Source organism: Stegodyphus dumicola, chromosome X1, assembly GCF_044657685.1.
Source record: "Stegodyphus dumicola isolate Sdum_Otavi_A_Nest chromosome X1, ASM4465768v1".
Taxonomy (NCBI): domain Eukaryota; kingdom Metazoa; phylum Arthropoda; class Arachnida; order Araneae; family Eresidae; genus Stegodyphus; species Stegodyphus dumicola.
Genome location: NC_140780.1, coordinates 261,003,325 through 261,023,665, shown reverse-complemented (window position 1 = coordinate 261,023,665; position 20,341 = coordinate 261,003,325). Strand labels below are relative to the sequence as shown.

At 32.8% G+C, this 20,341-nt stretch overlaps 1 protein-coding gene across 2 annotated transcripts in view; it reads right to left on the bottom strand.

Annotated features, from left to right (window-relative positions):
• LOC118206137 (inverted formin-2-like) overlaps positions 1-20,341 on the bottom strand; it is a 290,618-nt gene that overhangs the window by 58,271 nt on the left and 212,006 nt on the right. For both annotated transcript variants that reach the window (XM_085807614.1, XM_085807615.1), the window contains 2 exons: positions 18,087-18,344; positions 5,435-5,616 (listed from right to left, as the gene is read on the bottom strand). In XM_085807614.1, coding sequence (XP_085663740.1) covers positions 5,435-5,616; positions 18,087-18,344 — 440 coding nt within the window. The remainder of the gene's footprint in view (positions 1-5,434; positions 5,617-18,086; positions 18,345-20,341) is intronic.

The following is a 20,341-nucleotide window of genomic DNA, read 5'->3' as shown; positions in this document are numbered from 1 at the left end:
GATTTGCTTTCAGGGGCACGACATGAAGAGGAAGCAAATGTTTCAGTTCAGCAGTTAACTGAAATGATGGAAAGGGGTGGATTCCGCTTAAGGAAGTGGGTTTTGAACAGTTCAACTATTTTAGAGAATATTCCTGAGTGCTTACGAGAATCCAGTACTTCTCTGGAAATAACCATTGATAAGAAGTAAAGGTATTGGGCATTAACTGGAATTTGGAATACGTCTAGTGATACATTTCATTATTCAAAATGTATAAGTGATAAGGAGTTCACAAGGAGGGCTCTTTTAAAGAGGTAGCGAAAATCTTTGATCCAATGAGATGGTTAGCGCCAACAATGATATACGCGAAAATATTATTACAAGAGTTGTGGAGTTTACATCTTAGATGGGATGAAATCGATGACGAGAGATTAAGTAGAAAGTGGAAACGTTTCTGCCTAGAATTGCCCTTACTATCAAGCTTACAAATTCCGAGATATAACTTGAGTCCGAAGGGAATAATTATAGAAATTCATGGCTTTTGTGACGCTTCAGAAAATGCTTATTGTACAGTCGTCTATCTGAGAACAATCAGCTCTGATTTTTCAGTGAAGGTTAGCCGTCCGATATCAAAAACCAGAGTAGCTTTCTTAAAAACCCAGTCTCTTCCAAGGCTAGCGTTGTGGGCGGCGTTACTTTTAACCAATCTCTTACACACAGTATTATCATACATATAATTGCCTATTAACAGTATTTACGCATGAACACACTCACGGGTGACATTAGCATGGGATTCGTCCGAGCCTTGCCGTTGTCTACCTTTTGTAGCAAATGGGGTTGCGAAGATTCAGAAAGCTGTTCCAGGTATTCCAATGGAATTATGTTTGTGGATAAGAGAATCCTGCAGACTGCGGGATCAGATGTCTTATTCCATCAGAATACTTACAATGTGAGTTATGGATGAAGGGACCTCAGGTGGTTAAAGAAATCTATAATTCATGTACAGCAAGATTTAAGTGCAGAATTAGAGAATGAGGGTATGTTGAAAGAGCTGAAAAAGAGTTTTATTTCAAATATTTTCTAATTTGAAGAGACTAGTGTATTTTCAAAGCTTTCATCATGGTTAAAGCTATATCGAGTGTTAGCGTGGTATTTAAGATTCAGGAATAATTGTAGTAAGTTATTCTGTTTAGAATCGGTAAACCCTTGAAGACATCATGTAAACTGTTGTCTTTAGATCCTTCCTTAGATTCCGCAGGGATAATGCGTGTAGGTGGAAGGTTCAGAAACGCTACAGTTTCAAATAATCAGAAACATCCTATGATTTTACCTAAGAATCATAATATTACGCATTTTATTATTAAGCATTATCATGAAACGCATCTTCACGCAAGTACCCGACTACTCATTTCTGTCATACGACATAGATTTTGGATTGCGGATGCTAGAGGTATCAATAGAAAGTGTATAAACCGATGTGTTATCTGCCGCAGATTTAGAGCGCAAAATGCAACTCAGCTAATGGCAGATTTATCCGTTTAAAGAGTTACTCAAAGTAGAGCGTTTTCTCATGTAAGGATTGATTTTTCAAGACAATATAACGTCAAATATCGTTCTGGTAGAAGAGTTAAAATCAAGTGTTATGTATGTCTATTTATTTGTTTTACTACAAGAGCAATACATTTAGAATTAGTGTGAGATCTTTTAACAAAATAATTTCTTGCAACACTTAAGAAGTTTATAGCACCATAGAAGTAAACCCTGTGAAATTCACAGGGATTGTGCAACGAACTTTATTGGAGCTAATAAAGAATTAAAGAAATCTTTTTATACTGTTCAACATGATGAACAGCTACATGATTACATTTCCTCGGAGAATATTAAGTGGTTCTTTAATCCACCCTCTGCACTTCATTTTGGAAGACGTAGAGAACCTGGGATCAATTCCATGAAACATCATTTAAAAAGATTTTTAGGAACATTTTTTTTAACATACGAGGAATTTTTGACATTAACAACCCAAACTGAACCCTATCTTAATACTAGACCTTTGGTACCAGCTTCAAGTGATTGCAACGACCTGGGGGCCATTAAACCAGGACAGTTCTTAACAGGAGCGGCTTCGAGCGCTCTTCCAGAACCTAACCAAATTCAAGAAATTATAAATTGCAGCGATCGTTGGAGAAACGTGCAAAGGCTATTTCAACACTTCTAGAAGAGATGGAGTAGTGAGTATTTGCAACTCCAAGTTCTGATAAAAAGCATGACCACCTCGAAAGTTCCCACAGAAAGAATATTTCTTAACGAATTCTCGGAAAAATGAACGTGACCAGCAGTCACAAAACAACCTCAAGTTTTTGTTCCACTTATAGTTGTTGGAAGGGAGATACTGCTCCGTTCCTTTTCATCCGCTTATAGGCGCATTTTCTCAGACCACCCTATTTGAGTCCCCAGTTGGAACTGGACAGTTCTCACGGATTTTTCCCAAGCCTGTCTTCATTATATCCAGTTTTCAATTAAGATACTCTCGCCAATCAAAATGCGCTCTTAAAAATTACGGACAAATGAGGATCCTGAAAATCATTCTGACACATCCAGGACAACTTGAACAAAAACATGGAATGCAGTTCCAGAGAGGAGGAGAAGGTGAGAGTGAGTTGCAGTGCATAGAGAGAGAAGAAACCTTCTTTCGTGTATATCAACTCTGTCAAGAGCAAATTTTGTTTCGCTCTGCGAAGAGCAATATTAATATCTCTGCCAAGAGATTCAGTAGGAGGTATACGGGTTCGACGCTACCTTACGGGAGAACATCCAGCTCAGACCGATAACCACTGGCCAAGACAGTCGACTAATTCTAAACAGAACTTTTTCCGCATTTCCATTAACTAATTCTAAACAGAACCTTTCCCGCATCATCTTGAATTAATTCTAAACAGAACTTTTCCCGCATCATCTTGAATTAATTCTAAACAGAACTTTTCCCACATCGCCTGTTTGTGGTTATATTTTTTCCCTCACCCTTCTGTGACAACAATATTTTAAAACTTTATTTATTTTTAAATTTTTTTTTTGCATATAGCCTAGAAAGAACCCAAATAAATTTATTTGCGCTACCCCTTGCCTTGTGATTTCGCTACAGTATCCTGATTTTGATGAGAAAGTTCGAGTGCTCACCACTTCCAATGGTGAAGTTCTTCCAATGGCACTTCCAATGGTGAAGTAGAGAGACCTGTAGCAAAGTTATGTCCTTTGCCATTAGAGACTTTAATTTTCATTTTTCAGGTCTATTCATTTTGATAATTTACAGTTTATTATTTGAACCTTCTTGGGACTTCAAGGCTAGGGGTATGTTTGTTGTTATGCAAATAATATTTCTGTCATTGAACTGAGGAGCGGCGCAGACGCAAATTTGTTAGGGTTTTTATGTGTGCGTTGGAGCTTTAAATTGGGATGGGTTTGGTTTGGTTTATTTAATTACGGCAAAGCACACTAGGGCTATCTGCCTAAGGGGAGGGATGCCTTCGTGGAGGACTTTCTAAGGGAAACTGGCTCGTATACACGTTACACATGGGAAAAAACACGAAAACGCCCATGCAGCCAGCCCGTTCGCGGGATTCGAACCTCGGACCGAACTACCAGCGTTCAGCGACTTTACCGCTCGGCTGCTGGTGGGCTCAAAGAAAGTGGGATGGGAATTTCTGGAGTTCAAACGAGGCAGAGGTTGTTGTAGATGTGCTTCTGAAGCCAGATATTTTCCCGTGTTCTGTCGCCGTTCCTCAGCCAATGTGATGTTTGAACCACCAATAAAGAGATTTGGTCAAGTTTTATGAGTCTGAAATTTCTGAAGTTCAGCTGAGGTAATCGCAGGTCACAATACAATCCACTATTATTGAATGACGAAACAGACAAGGTGAGATATTTTATTTTATTTATTAGCTATTTATCATTAATTAATTAAATCTATTAAATTTTTATTTACCCCTTTGTATTTTATTGAATTTAAATTATAATTATTATTAGCCCAAAGAGGCAATTAGCCTAGAAGGGCTGTTAATTTCGTTTTTGCATTTTGCGATGATTCACTATAAGCGTTGAATTGCTTTTTGAATTGTTGCCACCAAATAGTAGAGCTTTTTATTACATTAAAAGAAATTAAATAATGGAGATTCTGCATAAATGTATGTATGTTTCTCACATTGTGATAAAACAACGGTGCCTAGAGCGATCAAATTTTGAATAACGAACATCTCAACCCGAATATGGGCATTTGGAAGCCCGAATTTGGAATTTATTTTCTTATCTATATCATATTTTGTAAAGCAGTTATGAGCTTCTGATTAAGAAACTCAACGATTTCAAAGCCAGCAATGGCGATACTATAAGAAAAAAATATTTTTATCTTCAGCGCGCGAGACTGTGCAACGGAAATTCTAAAGATACGCTGTTTTAAATATTTTGTGATATTGAAGCTGAATTGAATTTTATGGTTTAATGCGAAGAACATGATATTTAATAAATAAAGGTAACGCAAAAAACGTTAAAAAAGCGCCCCTTTGGGCATAATATAAAATTTAAAAGCTTTCAGATTTTTTTTATTGTTTATTTTATTGATTTATTTTTGTTCGTCTTTCCTGATGGCTTTCCTTTAGGCTCTGACACTTCTAATTTTACAAATGAAGTCCTGGAACATAGCACATTAAGAAGCACATACGAAGATTTGCTGACGTTACCCTATTTTGTTTTTCAAAGAAGTTAATAAATTTGATAACGTTCGTTTCACTTATGCATCATACTTTTCTATTTCTGCGTACATATTACATTGCTACCATAAATCAAAAGTTTCTAATGCTGGCACAGTTATCTTTGTGCCTCGGCTGTACAGCATCTGAGTATTGCTGTGCAGAACATACTTGACTCAATATTAAATTTCTCTTCTTAATTTATTTTACAAATCACCACAGTTCTCTATGAATTTAAATCAAATTATTTCTCTTTTTTTCGTAAAATTTGAGGTTAATTTCTTAAAGATTTTATCCGAGATCTGAATTACTAGGGATTATACAGTAGTGTTTACCTCTTGATTTGAAGCTATACCTAAGCTAATAATTTTAATTCCATGAGAATTTATACGCATTTCATTTTATAAATTTGTCTCTTCATTTTCAATATATGACCTTATATTCTTGTTATATTAACTCTCTTTGAATTAGAACATATGTGCAGAATAATTTCTTCTGATTGGAGAAAGCCCGCATGAATGTGTTTAGAAACGAGGTAACCTTAAAACTGTAAGACCTCAGCTGTAATTGGTGATATTGATAATTAAATACTTCATTGGTTTTAACTAGTCCAAAAGAATTTTCGCTTACGCCTACAGACTGGAAGCTTAACTTAAAATTTAAAATGCTGATAAATTTACTGCGATTCACTTATTTTTCAAACTCTAAGACCTTACCTTGAACAAAGCTTTAATTTTTCCAGTAGTTCATTCGTAAATTTCAAACTGTCTCTGTCCTTTCGCTGTGCTTCATCAACCAAATAATGCAAAAGAGTTATGCGAGGTCTGTTTGCTCGAGTTTCGATTAGTTTCGGTAAAGTTGAAAGTCTAAAGCCAACTGCATTACCTGCATAACTTCCCTGAAAATGAAAGAAAAGGTGTTTTCTTATGAATTATACGAAATTACATTTAAGGATTATTTATACGTGATGTAGTCCTTAAATTATAGCAACTAAAATGCCTTCCAGGGTGCATAACTTTAGATTTAATATGTTTCCTTTTATATTTAGTGCTAAGTAATGTTCAATAAAATAAGTACATAAAAGTTTTTATAGTTATTTTTTTAATGTTAATAATGTTTTGTCATGGTTCTCAATTTAGAACTAACTTAGAATTGCGCATTTCCTTATCGCTCATGAAACCATTAAAGGCATAATTTAAATTCTCGCAATCAAAGTTATCTTTTAATCTTTCTAAACCATACATTATAATAAGCAAATCCTACCGAATAATTTCTCGATGTTAATGCGTTTCATTATTTTATTTTACTCTGAGATAATTACATTTTCAACCTATTATCAGTACATAAAGTTCATCGTTGGTCTAATCAAATGGGAAAATTGTTAATATTACTTCACTGCTGAAGTAACATTTTTATTGAAAACATGCGTACAGTAAACGATAATAGCAAACGAGGAAGAAAAGGAATTATTTTACAAATTTTCCCATTTAATTCCCCGTTTTTTTACGGGACTTCATAATCTTAAGAATGTACTATCTTTATTTGTTTGTATCATCAGGATGTAGGTTTTTATATTTGTTTGCATCTTCAGGATGTAGGTATTTATACTTTGCTGTATGCAACGCAAGATGAAGGTGTTCGTAATCGCTTACCTGAAAAGTTGATGTATCTCGTATCATTCCATCGAGTATACGTATGCGTGCAAACCCGATTAAGTTAGTCTGGGAACTTAGGCATAGCATTCTTTTGAGGGTCTCCGAAGCACAATTTTTAAAGCTTTTATGTAGAATTATAAGATGATTTTTAAGGACTTATAATTTAGAACTTTAAGCCCGATCCCTCTGCACAGTAAAAAAAAAAAAAAAAAAAGTCGCTCTTTACAGGCAAAAGTTTTGTAAAGTTACAGAAATTAAAATGTTACATGAGAATTTCCTGTAACGTAAACAGTCTGATATGAAACTGTGCCGGATGCAGACGATTTAAGAGTACACTTACAAGCAAAGACTAAGGTTTCAGTTTCGCGCGCATGAATCAGGTGACCGATTGGAGAGCGGGGGGGGGGGATATCTCAGCTAATCTGGAGAAGACAACGATAATTGTTTTAAAGATAGTAACAGATATAGTACATGGCTGCCTGCGTGTTTGTAACGTTCCTGAGCGGTAAGACTTTCCTGACTAGGTGCAACTTCGTTATTCCATATATTTTAGTATATTAATATCAACAGGGAAAAAGTGAAAACGACCTAAAATATTATATCAATAGGGAAAAAGTGAAAACGACCTAAAATATTTTTCTAGCAATACGTTAACCCATTTATACCTAGCACTCTATTAATGGAACGGTAGTTGTAAAAAACAGCATATTGCATTTTATTCCCAAAAATATCATTTCATTAATGTTTTGTAAATTACAAGTTTTATTATATTCTGTAACTGTCATTGCATATTTATAATGTTTTAAACATATAATATGATATGAAAATCATAAAATAAGTCCTTTTAAAAACAAATTGTGACAATGTGGAATTTAAAACCATTCTGCATGTGTATGTCTGTATTAAAAATTAATTAATAATAATTAAGTGTTAATTAATGAATGAATTAATTAATTAATAATTTTTAATAAAACATTAATTTTAGAATTAACAATATAACAAGAATGTCAATACAAGCCACTTTTTTACAAATTCCTCCATAATTACATGCGTCCCTTTAAGCAAATAGCTTTACATGCTTTGCCATGTTCCACCAAACCAAATAATAAAAAATATGCAACAAATTGTGCTTTAAGTTAATACAGAAAATAAAATTCTGTGCATTTGTAAGCTACATTAGTTCACTTAAAGCTTATAATTTGTTATCCAATGTTTTGCTCATCAAAACTAACATGACATATACACAAATATTGATTTTTTAAAATTATTTTAGGTGAGCCAAATCTACACTCATGTCCATAAATTAAGGATAATACGGAGTCACGCGGAAATCGAACTCTAAAATAAATATATCACCTGTAAAATCACTACACACATCCTCAAGAATCATATGCAAATTTCATGAAGTAACCAGATGACACCGATGGTACGTCACAATGACGATAGTGTAAGAGAGTGATATGTAAGGAATACAAGCAAAGAAGTAAAATTGTTCGCAGGCGCTTTATAAGCATTTCAGTGCAATAACCGAATAGTTATGACACAAAGGACGCATTTGGATGATTTTTTACGTGGTAGAATTATCGGCCGTCTGGAATGTGGGCGTACCCAACTGGAGGTATCGGACGAACTTGGATTACCCAGAGTGTCATCTCCAGGCTTTGGCAACGATTCCAAGATGATGGTAACGTGAGTAGACGTTACAGCACAGGTCGCCCCAGAGTTACAACGCCGAATGAGGACCGGTATTTGGCAGCTACTGCCAAAAGAAACAGGCGGAGCACAGCCTCAGACCTGTCTCGTCAACTCTCTTCAGCCACTGGTACGACAATTTCAAGGCAGACCGTGTACAGACGCTTAGGGCAGATTGGTCTATATGCTCGTAGACCTGTCAGATGCGTTCCATTTACTGCAACTCACTGTCGCCTGCGGTTAGCCTGGAGTAGGGAGCATGCATTGTGGATACCGTAACAGTGGGCTTGCGTGATCTTTTCCGACGAGTCCAGGTTTAGCTTGCAGTCTGATTCTCGCCGGACTTTCATATGGAGAGCTCCAGGTACCCATTACCACCACGAAAACATCATTGAACGACACCGTTACGGTGGTGCAGGAGTGCTCGTTTGAGGTGGAATTATTCTGGGTTCGAGAACTGACCTGCATGTTCAAATTGGAACCATGACAAGCCAAATCTATCGGGACGTCATTCTGGAACAACACGTGCGTTTGTTTCGGGGCGCCATGGGCGCACAATTTATGTTTATGGATGACAACGCCCGTCCTCACAATGCAAACATCGTAAGCTAATGCCTTCAGTCGGAGGATATGATCTGTATGGACTGGCCAGTATTCTCGACGGACTTGAATCTAGTAGAGCACGTGTGGGACATGCTTGGCCGACGAGTTGCAGCCCGTCAACTGCCTTCTACATGTTTACCGGAACTTCGGAGAGCATTGCTTTTTGAGTGGTGTAATATCCCCCAAGTTCAGATCGATAATTTGATACTCAGTATGCCTAGGCGTTGTACGGACTGTATTGCATCGTCTGGGAGACATACAATGTATTAACAACCATACCAACCATGTAATATTGTTTTTTCGCCGGGACTTAAACCTAGCCTCTCGAATACTCGCTGAGTGCGCTATCATTACACCACAAAGGCATTTTGGAAGGAGGGAGAAAATACCTTATACAATAAGTGAAGGTAATATTTCTTGTTAACAAAATGAAAAGCAATGCTATGAAAGACCTGAAGTTTATTTATAATTTAAGCAAGTTGCAGTTGCAGAATGTCCAGTGTTCCAAAGGACCCCTTTTTAAAAGTATTTATTTTAAAAAAATATCTTAACATAAAATATCCAAACTTTGCAGATGTGGAATATCACTCTTAATTTATTTCGTAGTATTTTTCATGACACTAATAATAATTATTAGTTAAATTTTATGTAGTTTCTGATCTGTGTTTTGATTTTTTAATATTAATTTCATATATAAATTCAAATGTTGTGTTTGATAAAGCAGAAATTCTGCAAAATTTCAAAAAGTACAACAATGCACTGTATCTATTAAGACAAGTGAATTTTTTTAAAGCCAAGAACTGTGAAAAATTAAAATTTTAATTCTAAATGCAAAACGAAGGAATGAATTTGACAATTATCAAATAAACCAAAATGTTGATAATTTTTGCAATTTCGCAGACGAATGTTTATGCTTTTCTGTAAGAAATATGCTATTTGTTTATAAATATTAATTACTACAAATAAATTACTGCAATTTAAATACATAATTTGGCTTAAAAGTTATTCGAACTTAATATTCTAATATATTTTAATTGAGTATATTTCATATATCATAACTCTAAAAATGAACTTAATTTCCATCCTATTTATTGATACAATTTTTTAAAGAAAAATGTCATTTGCTTTCCTTAGATGTTTTTCATGGAGATACATGTCTATATATATGGCGAGATAGAGGTGTTAGCATGTTTACTCAGAGATTTTTTACCCTTTTCTATTAATTTTATAATACGAAAATCAAGAGGGAAAAATTATTCTATCAATTTAATTTTGAAGGATATGATTACAGTAAGAACATACCAAATAAAACGTATTCAGGGATAAACGATTGGTAACTAATTATTTATTTATAAGAAACCTACTTTACAATAAGAATGCGTTGAAATATTAGCATTTCAGTATCTGATAAGATAATTTCATTCCTGCTTCCTTCTGCTTTTTATTTCACCCACTGGTATTATTGTCCAGTGCTACTCCCTACATCTCAAAGCATTCACTGCTTCTAAAATTGCAGCTTGTGTCATCTTCTGAAGCATGAAAGTCATCACCATTCAGTCTGTTTTATCACATGCAGTAATTTCCCAAACTTTTAAAATGGATTCGTCCACATAGTGATTGTTTTTGCCATGCTAAGAAAGACAAACCTTTGCTTACTACCTGCAAAGGCCATGCTGAACCTTTCCTATCTAAGTGTTGGACTTTATGCCAACCTAATACAAGAAATGACTCATTAAAGTGAAGCAAACACTGAATGTAAAGCAAACACACAGTGAAGCAATCGATATCCACTCCGCAATTTTGCCGCGTCAGCTGCATAGTCAAATTCTCTAATTATTTATATAAGATTTAAGGCCTAAGGAGTAGCAAAGATGACACCAAGAATGGGAGAAATTCGAGTTATAGAAAAGTAGAAATGATATAACTTATTAAATGTCGTAATTACGTGGATTCTTATTGAAATGCAGGTTTCTTTTAAAGAAATAAAATTATGATAGTTACGAGTAGTTTATCCATGATTACTTTGCATTTATGTTCTTGCTTCACTGTGTCCTCTGGAAGTTAAAATTTTTGCCTAATTTTCCCCTCTCCATTTCAGATGATAAAATTAGTAAAAAAAAAAAAAAAATAGGGAATATGACATGAAGAGCATTAGACACCCTTGAAGCTGTTCACTGTTATTGTTTTATTAATCATGCACCTAAAATCCAAGGCAAATTAGTTATTAATACGAAAACAACAACTGCATGACTGAATGTTTTAAAATTTAGGGAAACTCACTGTATGAACGGCTGAAGGAAGGTGAAAATTAGGTAAATAATTAAAAAAATTTCAAAACCCTGTGCTAAAAGAAAGCTAGGAAGAAATAAGTGAGTAAATACGTTACTTAGGGTTTGAGATTCGGTGATTCATTTGGCACATATCTCTAATATTGTTTTAGAAATTAAAAAATAATAGATAATTTAATATTTTTCAATGCTAGAAATTTTTTTTCTGAAAATAAGTATACTGTATATTACGTTGTATTATTTACCAATAATGGCTTCATTTATTTTGCGTATTTGCTATTTTTGTATAGTGAACCTTCTCTAAGCTACCAGATTCCTGAAGATTTCAATAAAAATAGGCATGCTAGGAAAGTTATGTCTACTAAGTTATGCTTAGTTATTTTGTGAGAAGTACAGGTTAATTTTAAGAAGTGACTGAGGCAGCTAGTCGCAATGAGACAGTTCACTGTAATTCAATTTTTAAAATAATTTAAGCTATTCTTCATTAGTTAAGAATAGTTCTTATAAGGGCATGTAATAAAAAGTGTTATATTGCAAATGTTTAAAACATCTATTAAAGTAATTTTTATGAACTTTTCAAGAGCATGATTTAATTTTTTTTTTAAATTAGTAAAAACAAGAAGGAGGAGGAGACATGCTTTATATGTGCAAAAAAAGAAGAATCATTCTTTCATTTTTCGATCTGCTCAAGAGACAAGATTATTTTTAAATTAATTCCTTTTCCTTTTCAGATTTTATGTAAAGTTTATGAATTAAATTATATATTATTTGAATTAAATAACAAGTTTATTATGAATTCACTAAATCATTTATTTTTAAATTAATTTATTACTTTAATAAAAATAATTAATTTATTTCTGTATCTTTATCATTAGCCTATTATTTGCTTCACAATATTACCAGTAAAATACTTTCGCAATAAAATTAAAAATTGAATAAACTTCTTAATGGCATAAAGTTCGTTTTCTTTTGTCACATGTATGTTTCACAATTTTGCATGCAAATCTCAAAATTTATAATAATTGGTAATACATTTTAATATCACTTTCTAAATGATATTGTTTTTGAATTGAAATGCATCTTTTAATAATTTGGTCATAAAAAAGACAATGTCACATTTATGTTTTACATTGAAACATATTTATTTGTATTATGCTAAGATTTTATAGTAATATCAAAAAAATTCTGAATATTATTATAAAATAACACTGAATTAAATTAAAAAATAAATCATTGCCTTGTCTTAACATTTAAAGTATTTGTGGTTTTATAAAACAAGATTAGAAGTAGATAATGAACAAGGTGGAAAGGTTTCTAACACTTTCTGAAACTATATAGCATTGATTATGCAGTAGATGTTGAAAACTCATACCTTTCATTTACGAATTTATGGGTAATTTTGTGATGCCTATTGTGTACTTTAAATTTGGTTAACATGTAATTTTGTAATGCAAGAAACGAGACGTTGTAGCAGTTTAAAGTTTGAAAGATGATAATGTCGTTCTTTAACATAGAAAGAATTCGAGGCAACTTTTAAAGAAAGATGATTATTAAAAAATTAAAAATCAGTTCTTGTGTAGCATGAAATATTAAAATAGTACTTCTTTTCTAAAGCGGCTTTTACATTTAGTGGTCAGAATTGGCAATCTTAATCACAGAGTCTTTAATTTGCAATTTCAGCTATCGCAAAGGATTTAAATTTATTTATTATATAGTAAACACGTATTTGAAAATGAGTTGGAAAACGAAAAGTTTTTTAATCTATGAAAACTTATTTTTTTTTTTATTTTAAAAGGTTTTATATTATAACCTATTAACAAAGAAGATTATTTAACCAGTACTGGAGATGCTTGCAATCTGAAATCAAGTAAATTTATTATCAAAAAGTTTGAAGAACCTTTAATAAACTATATATATATAGGTTTATAAAATGAAAAGCATTTCAAATTCAATGTATACAAATAAATGCTTAAAATGTCATAAAGAAAGACTCCTTTTTTAAAGTATATGATTATGGAATATATATGTAAATATGCAACACGCAACTAAGTACTCGTAACCTGTGTACATGCTTTTAAAATACTATCTTTTATTTCTATCTACTACCGATTAGTTTTGTGGGCCATTATTTTTTTAGCTTAATATATTTTCCTTAATTTGATAATTTGTTGCTTTTAATGAATTTTTAACTTCATAATTTTTTAGAATTTAATAGGAATAATATAATAAAATAGTTATGTGTAGTGAAATTCATTATTAAAAGGTACAAAGAATACTAAATTCAGATTTTTGTACTAAATATGATTTAATAAATTAGATACGAGTTGAATGGCATTTTTACAGGCCTTACATTTAAAATTCATCTAACAGCGATATTTGTTTTCAGGATATAAACCTTGACTGCTGAACCATAATTGCTTCGTTTATGCATGCAAATTCATCTAATTATTTCATACTGAAAATATTAAATTAATTTTTCATATAAACAATTATAACTTTCAGAAGTCAAACAACAAAAATCAGCGTTATATTTTCAAAATTCTCACAGGACTAGTTTCGATGGTGGTTCGGTAAACTTTGAAATTATTTATTTACTTTTATTCCAAAACTTCATTTTATTTTATGATAATATAAGTGAGCGTTGTATAACTTTGAAGTTTTAACTGATAGATAATGAGAAGAGTACTTAAACTGTTTAATAAAATGAGAACGTTTTTACGGATATAAAACATTTCAAGAATGATTAATTAAGTTGTAAGATTTTGTTCCATAGAATCAATTTTGAAACTTGATTTAGTATGAAAGTGATGACAAACTGGTTAATTTTGGGTGCATTGTAAAAACTAAGCTTAGATTTATTACATATTTTGTTTGTAAATCTGTGGGAAGAGTGGAATAAAATTATAAAAAATAAAAATACATTATTTTTAAGCTAAACTGAAATATTAATTTTTTTAAACAAATTTTTAAAGGCATAGTTATATTAAGTATTTTAATTGAAGCAAGGCTTGAAAAATTCAGTTTGTAAAATTTTGTGCTTTCTTAAAAAGCATAAAATTTGATTTTTAATGAAAGAACTCTTGCTATTAATTCAAGGGAAATTAAAAGTTATGCAACTACCATCTGTAATTTCAAAGAGTAGTAGACTGAATAAACTTCTAATTGTAATGTTACATGTTGTTGACAGAGAGTACAGATAAGAATAAAAAGAATAGTTGGGCGATGTAATTCAAACATACGAAACAAAGTTTGGATACCAAGTGGTAACAAAATGAGGTTCATTGGTGTGTTGTATTCCTTACTGGAAATACTTTTTTATAGATGGAGAGAGAATAATGTTTTTGAAGCATGGAGAAAAGCTATTTTGAGTTCTTAACAGAAATACTTTGCAAAATGTGTTGTACTGTAATAATGTAATCATATCATCCTGCACTTGCAATACATTTACTCAAATAAGGTTAATCTAAAGCAGTATCTGTCTATTTCAGTTAAGATTACTGAACGGAAAAAAGTTACCTTATGAATTGAAACTAAAATGAGGCATACTGATTTTTTTCAGATATTTCATAGGACAAATGTAATTTTAAGATCCCCTTCTGTTATATAATATAAAGGATACTTGGTAATATAAAGGATTTCTGTTGTAACATAAATTTAATTTAAAGAGAAGCATATCAATTTGGAACTTTTAAATTAATCAAAATTCTTCTTCAGATTGGTAATAATTTGAAAAACCTTTCAGTTATATCGCGCTAAGTTTCTCTTCATTAAAACAAAAGAACTCTGCAATAGAATATTTTCCTAAAAGAATGGTGTATATATACATACCATTCTTTTACTCAAACATATTGAATAGTGAATTCAACATACTTTATTATAACAAGCCATCATTTTAGACAAAACATCTGTTATCTTTACAGATATATCCTTTAATATTTCAGTTGTAACAAATACATTCAACATATGTAATTACATAATGTGATATAAGAAGCAAATAATCTCTAACCTATACAGATACATAGTTTGGGATATTACATAAGAAAAGTACGTTATACTAACATAATTACTTCCTGAAATAATACAAGCAAATAACCTGTAATGGTTACATATATATCTGTTGGGATTTTACATGAGAAAAACATGTTCTTTTTACATAATTACTTGCTGTAATATTACACGCAAATAATCTGTAACATTACAGATGTATCGTTTGGGATTTTACATGAGAGAAATATGTTCTGCTTCCATAATTATTTGCTGTAATATGACAAGGAAAAGATCTGTAACCATTACAGGCATAATCCTTGTAAAGTTACAAAGAATGCACCTGTTATTGTTACTCAAATATCGCATGGCATCCCAATTTCCATGAGTTTTTTTAGTAACGTTTCAGAATTTTTTTTTTACGGTGTGAGCCTAAGAACCCAATCTAGAATCAGTAAGAGAAAGAGGTTGTGACATTTATAATTTAAATGAACATTTGACACTAATCACCTTCAGTAAGTGCTGAAAGCTACTTGTGTGTTTCTATCCGACCCGATAGCCTTGTAGCTTCGCGTAGACCTTTTTTGAATTATAATCCAACCAATGTACTACAGGTTAGCAGCAAGTTGAGGTTGAGGAGTAATCGGATTTTTAATTATTTTTAGTTATAATACGACAAGCCGTGGAAAATAAAATTGTATGTTAGTTTTTAGACAGGAACTCGCTAAACAAAAGAGATAATTTCAGCGTTAGGTGGATAACAAATAGTTTACTTAAGTAGACACCTTTAGATGTTGCAAGGTACAAGATAAAATGTTTCCTTCTCTGACTTATATATGTATGTATATACAGGGTGATTCTAAATTACTTTTACAAATTAAGAGGGGTGATAGTACTCATCCAGATGAGCAATAATTACCATAGAACATAGGGTCGCATTCGACTCTGAGAGGCAGAAAAGAAGAATATTAGAATTCCAATCTGAACTTACAACAATGTTGGGAAAACGACGTCCGCTGCATGCCGAGATTAGCATGAAAAGCTCATGCTGCGTTCCCGCTGTAAGAACTTCGCGTCCCATAGAAGGGCCCTTAAAGTAGAATAAGCGCAGTAGATTGAGTCCAGGAAGACAAGATAGAAGATGACAAAGAGAAAAACAACTACTAGTTTTTTCCCCTAATAGATAATTTCTCCCTGATAATTTAGATTATTAACTTGTTGCAATCATTTGCGAGGTTGAGACCTTGCCAACGAAAGATGTGCATTTGAGTGTTAGCCATCAAAGTCTCAGCTCGAATTTACACTCGAACGCCAAGTTATCGGTTTTATTCGTTTTGTGCACTCTGTGAGTTTGTCACTAAATTAATTGTGCAACATTTGGTGTCTTTCATTCGCTCTCCCAACACTGTTGTAAGTTCAGATTGGAATTTTAATATTCTTCTTTTCTGCCTCTTAGAGTGGAATGCGGCCCTATGTTCTATGGTAATTATTGCTCATCTGCATGAGTACTATCACCCCTCTTAATTTGTAAAAGTAATTTAGAATCACCCTAAATATATTTATAAGTTTTTAACTTTATTTTTGTTGTTTGAAAGGCAATATAGTTCCGCCTGTCTGCTTATTCTCTCCCATAAAAAATAGCTGTTGTCTTTTCAGGTTTATTAATTCCTTTTAAACTCGTCAGAAATTTAAAAGGGACAGATTACAGAGTTTTGCATTTCATTCCTAGGTATGCTAAGAACGCTACTGTTGTCGGTCATTTTGACTTGGGATCAATTCTTATTAATGTTTGATTCAACGATTATTAAAACGCTGTTCTTGATTTTTGGGGTATGAATACTGCTGCGGGCCTACGGGTTCATAGTGGATTGAACGCATACAGAAACCGATGATAACTTGATAAAATTTATTTTCCCAAAAGAAACAATTTACAGCTCTGGAACTTTCCTGAAACGTACTCGTACAGCTCTTCTCGGTATCACAGAGCAGAATCAGTAGTTACACTTCAAATTACTAAGAATAGGAAGCACAACGCAGTGCAAGGCCCATTTAATAGACGAAGCTCTCACGGAGGCCTCTCAATACTCGGAAGTCAGCTCTGAACTAACGACTGGGAACAATTGCTGTCTCCGGTCTTATATAGTTTTCACCTGGTCGCCGAGAAATCTCTAGAACCTTCCATTTCTCGAAATTACTGGAAGGCACATACTGTTATCTATAAGTGCCGGATAATGTCAAATAGACTTGCCCCGTAACCTTTTTTTTTCCGACAGAGGTTTTCTTTTTTAAACATTTTATGTTACATTATACAAAAGATACTTCAGTATCACATATAATTTCATTAAAATTATGCATACATATTAAAAATTCATAACAATGCTTAATCTTTTTTAAATTAGCTTCATATAATTGTGATTAATTCATAGTAATAAACTGATTTTTCTCTTTTTCTGAAAGGAAAGTAGGGAAAATTTCAGACCTCTGACTAAAGTAGCTCGAAGTTTTTAAGACCTTACCGGATATCAGCTTTAGTAGATTGCCAGATTTTCCCAGTATGAATATAACATACTTAGTGCATATGTTTTTATCAAAATACTTGCTTAAGATTCCTACAGTTTTATTCTTTAAGTGACATTGTTCAAGTTTAACTTAAACTCAGACGCCAGAAGATATTAATTATTATAATTCATTCCAAAATATACTTCCCCTTGCCTGGAAATGAGATTATTTATAAATGCAATCGTTATCACCCTGCTGAAGGATTTTGATCGTTATCATTACGTAACTATGAATAGATTAGTCTGATGAAAAGATAATAGATGAAAAGATTAGTCTGATAATTCATTTAAAATGCAACTAAATTAATGAATTAAATAGATAAACAGGAACTCATGATTTACTACTTGAAAGAAAATAATAAAGTAATAAATGTGTTATACAAAAATTTGTAATTAAATAACAATAATTGTCCAAATCACAAAATAAAAACTAATCTAAAAATTTATAAACAGAACCTAGAAATAAAGAAAATAACAATAATTGTCCAAATCACAAAATAAAAACTAATCTAAAAATTTATAAACAGAACCTAGAAATAAAGAAAATTTATTAATAAAGTTCATTCATATAGGAAATTTAAAACTTACACTATTCATAAAATTTCCCGTGATCAAAACCAGTCTCAAAAAGTTCTTCAATCCTTTATTTTTCAGCAACTCGTAACATGCATCTAAGATATTCTGAATAGCTTCATGCAATGCCTGTACGGTGGCAGGAAATTCCTCCAGCAGCAACATACATTCAACTAGACAGGCACAAGCATCAATGGCATTTAAACGTAGAACAAAAGTTTCCGCTATACCTAAAATACTGATATCGCCTGTGTACGAACTTACTAATTTTACCTGTTAAAAAGAATTTACAGAAGAATTAAAAAAGTAAATTTTTATTACATTATTAAAAAATATTATAAGGAAGAAATTTATAGTTATATTTTTTCACGGAGAAATGCGACTGAAATGATATAGACAATTAAACCAAATTTGCATTAGTTTGGGATAGCGTCCAAATAAATTAAAAAGCAAATGCAATCATATAGCATTTGGAATTGAAAAGCAGTCTCCTTGAAGTATTTACAGCCATGTTCGTTGCACCCGATTTGTCTCAGTAAGCGTATTGTAGTAAACATCAATTTCTTGATATTCATAAATCAAATATCAAGAAAATTATGTTGAGTTTAGTAGCATTTTATTATATTAAATTTAATTTTCACTATAAGAGGAATATTTGAAACATTTACTCCTAGGATCATGAAGTATGCCTATAAGTGTGCATTTATATACACTGCTGGCCATTAAAATTGCAACAACATGAAGGAAAGCAAATACAAAAGAGATATTTAATGTATGTAAAAGATATAGCATGAACACAAAATGATGAAATTGGTAAGCAGTTTGGTGGTTCACAGGGTTGCGAAATCAGTAGAAACTGCTACAACTCATGGTAGTTAAAACGGCTTTCACCCGGTTAGGCATGGAGTTGAAATGGGCTCTGATGACAGAAACGGGCAGCTCATTCCATGCTGTTTCAACTTTATGCCACACTTCATCAACCGTACTACCTGAAAAGGGATGGCGGGAAGTCTCTCAGCAAACTATTACCGGACGTGACACATCTGGAGACCGCGCAGGCCAGGACAGCAGTCGAACACATTGGGTATTGAGGAAGGTCAGAACATGACGTGCAACATGTGGTCTTGCATTATCTTGTTGGAAGATGGCGTTTGGCAAGCCTCGAAGATAGAGCACAACCACTGGACATAAAATTTCAAAAATGTAGCGATCTGCGTTCAAATTACCGTCGATCCGAACTAGAGATGTGCAAGTCGTGAGCCCATTGGCTGCCAAAATCATCACACCAAGTACAGGGTCCCTACACCGATATTGAAAGCAAGCAGGCGACGTGCAGTCTCCTCGGAGCCTCCAGACACGTATACGGCCATCAGAATACTGCACGCAGAACCGGGACTCGTCTGAAAAGATGGCATTGTGCCACTCCTGTATCCAACTTTGCCGTTCGGCGTACTAGAGTCGCCGTCCCTCTTTATGCTGCATTGTCAAGGAGAGCCGAATTAATGGTCGCTGTGCTGATAGTTCACGCTACTGCAAACGTCGATACACCGTATGAGCGGATACTGGGCATTTCTTTTTATTCGAGATATAACACGATATTCTGAGCAAAATCCGACCTTGCAAAGCGCTTTCCGATTAACAAATCTACTACACAACTTTTCTTTTATGCAGTTCTTCAAATGTCGTTTCTCCCTCCTGCGTCGTCTAAATGCGCAATTCATTTGCATATTCCAACCTCTTCCTCCTTTCATGTGATTTTCACGTTCGTCAGATTATTCCTTCCTGGTGTTGCAATTTTAATGGCCAGCAGTGGATACTGAAACATAAACATGAGATTCTGGGAACTAAATTAGTTAAAAACTAACACTGGAATAATAAATTTTAAACGATTTTCTTTTCATTTGATTCTTTTGAACTGAAATTTAATGGTATTAAATTACTTAAAAGCGAAGTAATGCTTTAGTTCTTTTTTCAATAGAATCTTTAATAGGTATTTGTTTCTGAAATTGAAAAATTATATTAAAACAAAAAAACTTAATATTTATAACCTCTTACCAATACAAAGTGGTACTTTGAAATATTCAATAAGTATTTCTTTTCCTTTGATTAGCAGACATTCAGTGTATAGCAGGTACAAAATAAAAATTTTCTACTTTCAACGTTTGTAAGAACCAAAAGAGAATTTCGTATGCCTAATTTTAAGTTTAGGACTCCTGCTTCAAAAGGATAATGCATAAACAATTGCTATTACTTTATTTGGTAGAGTTTTC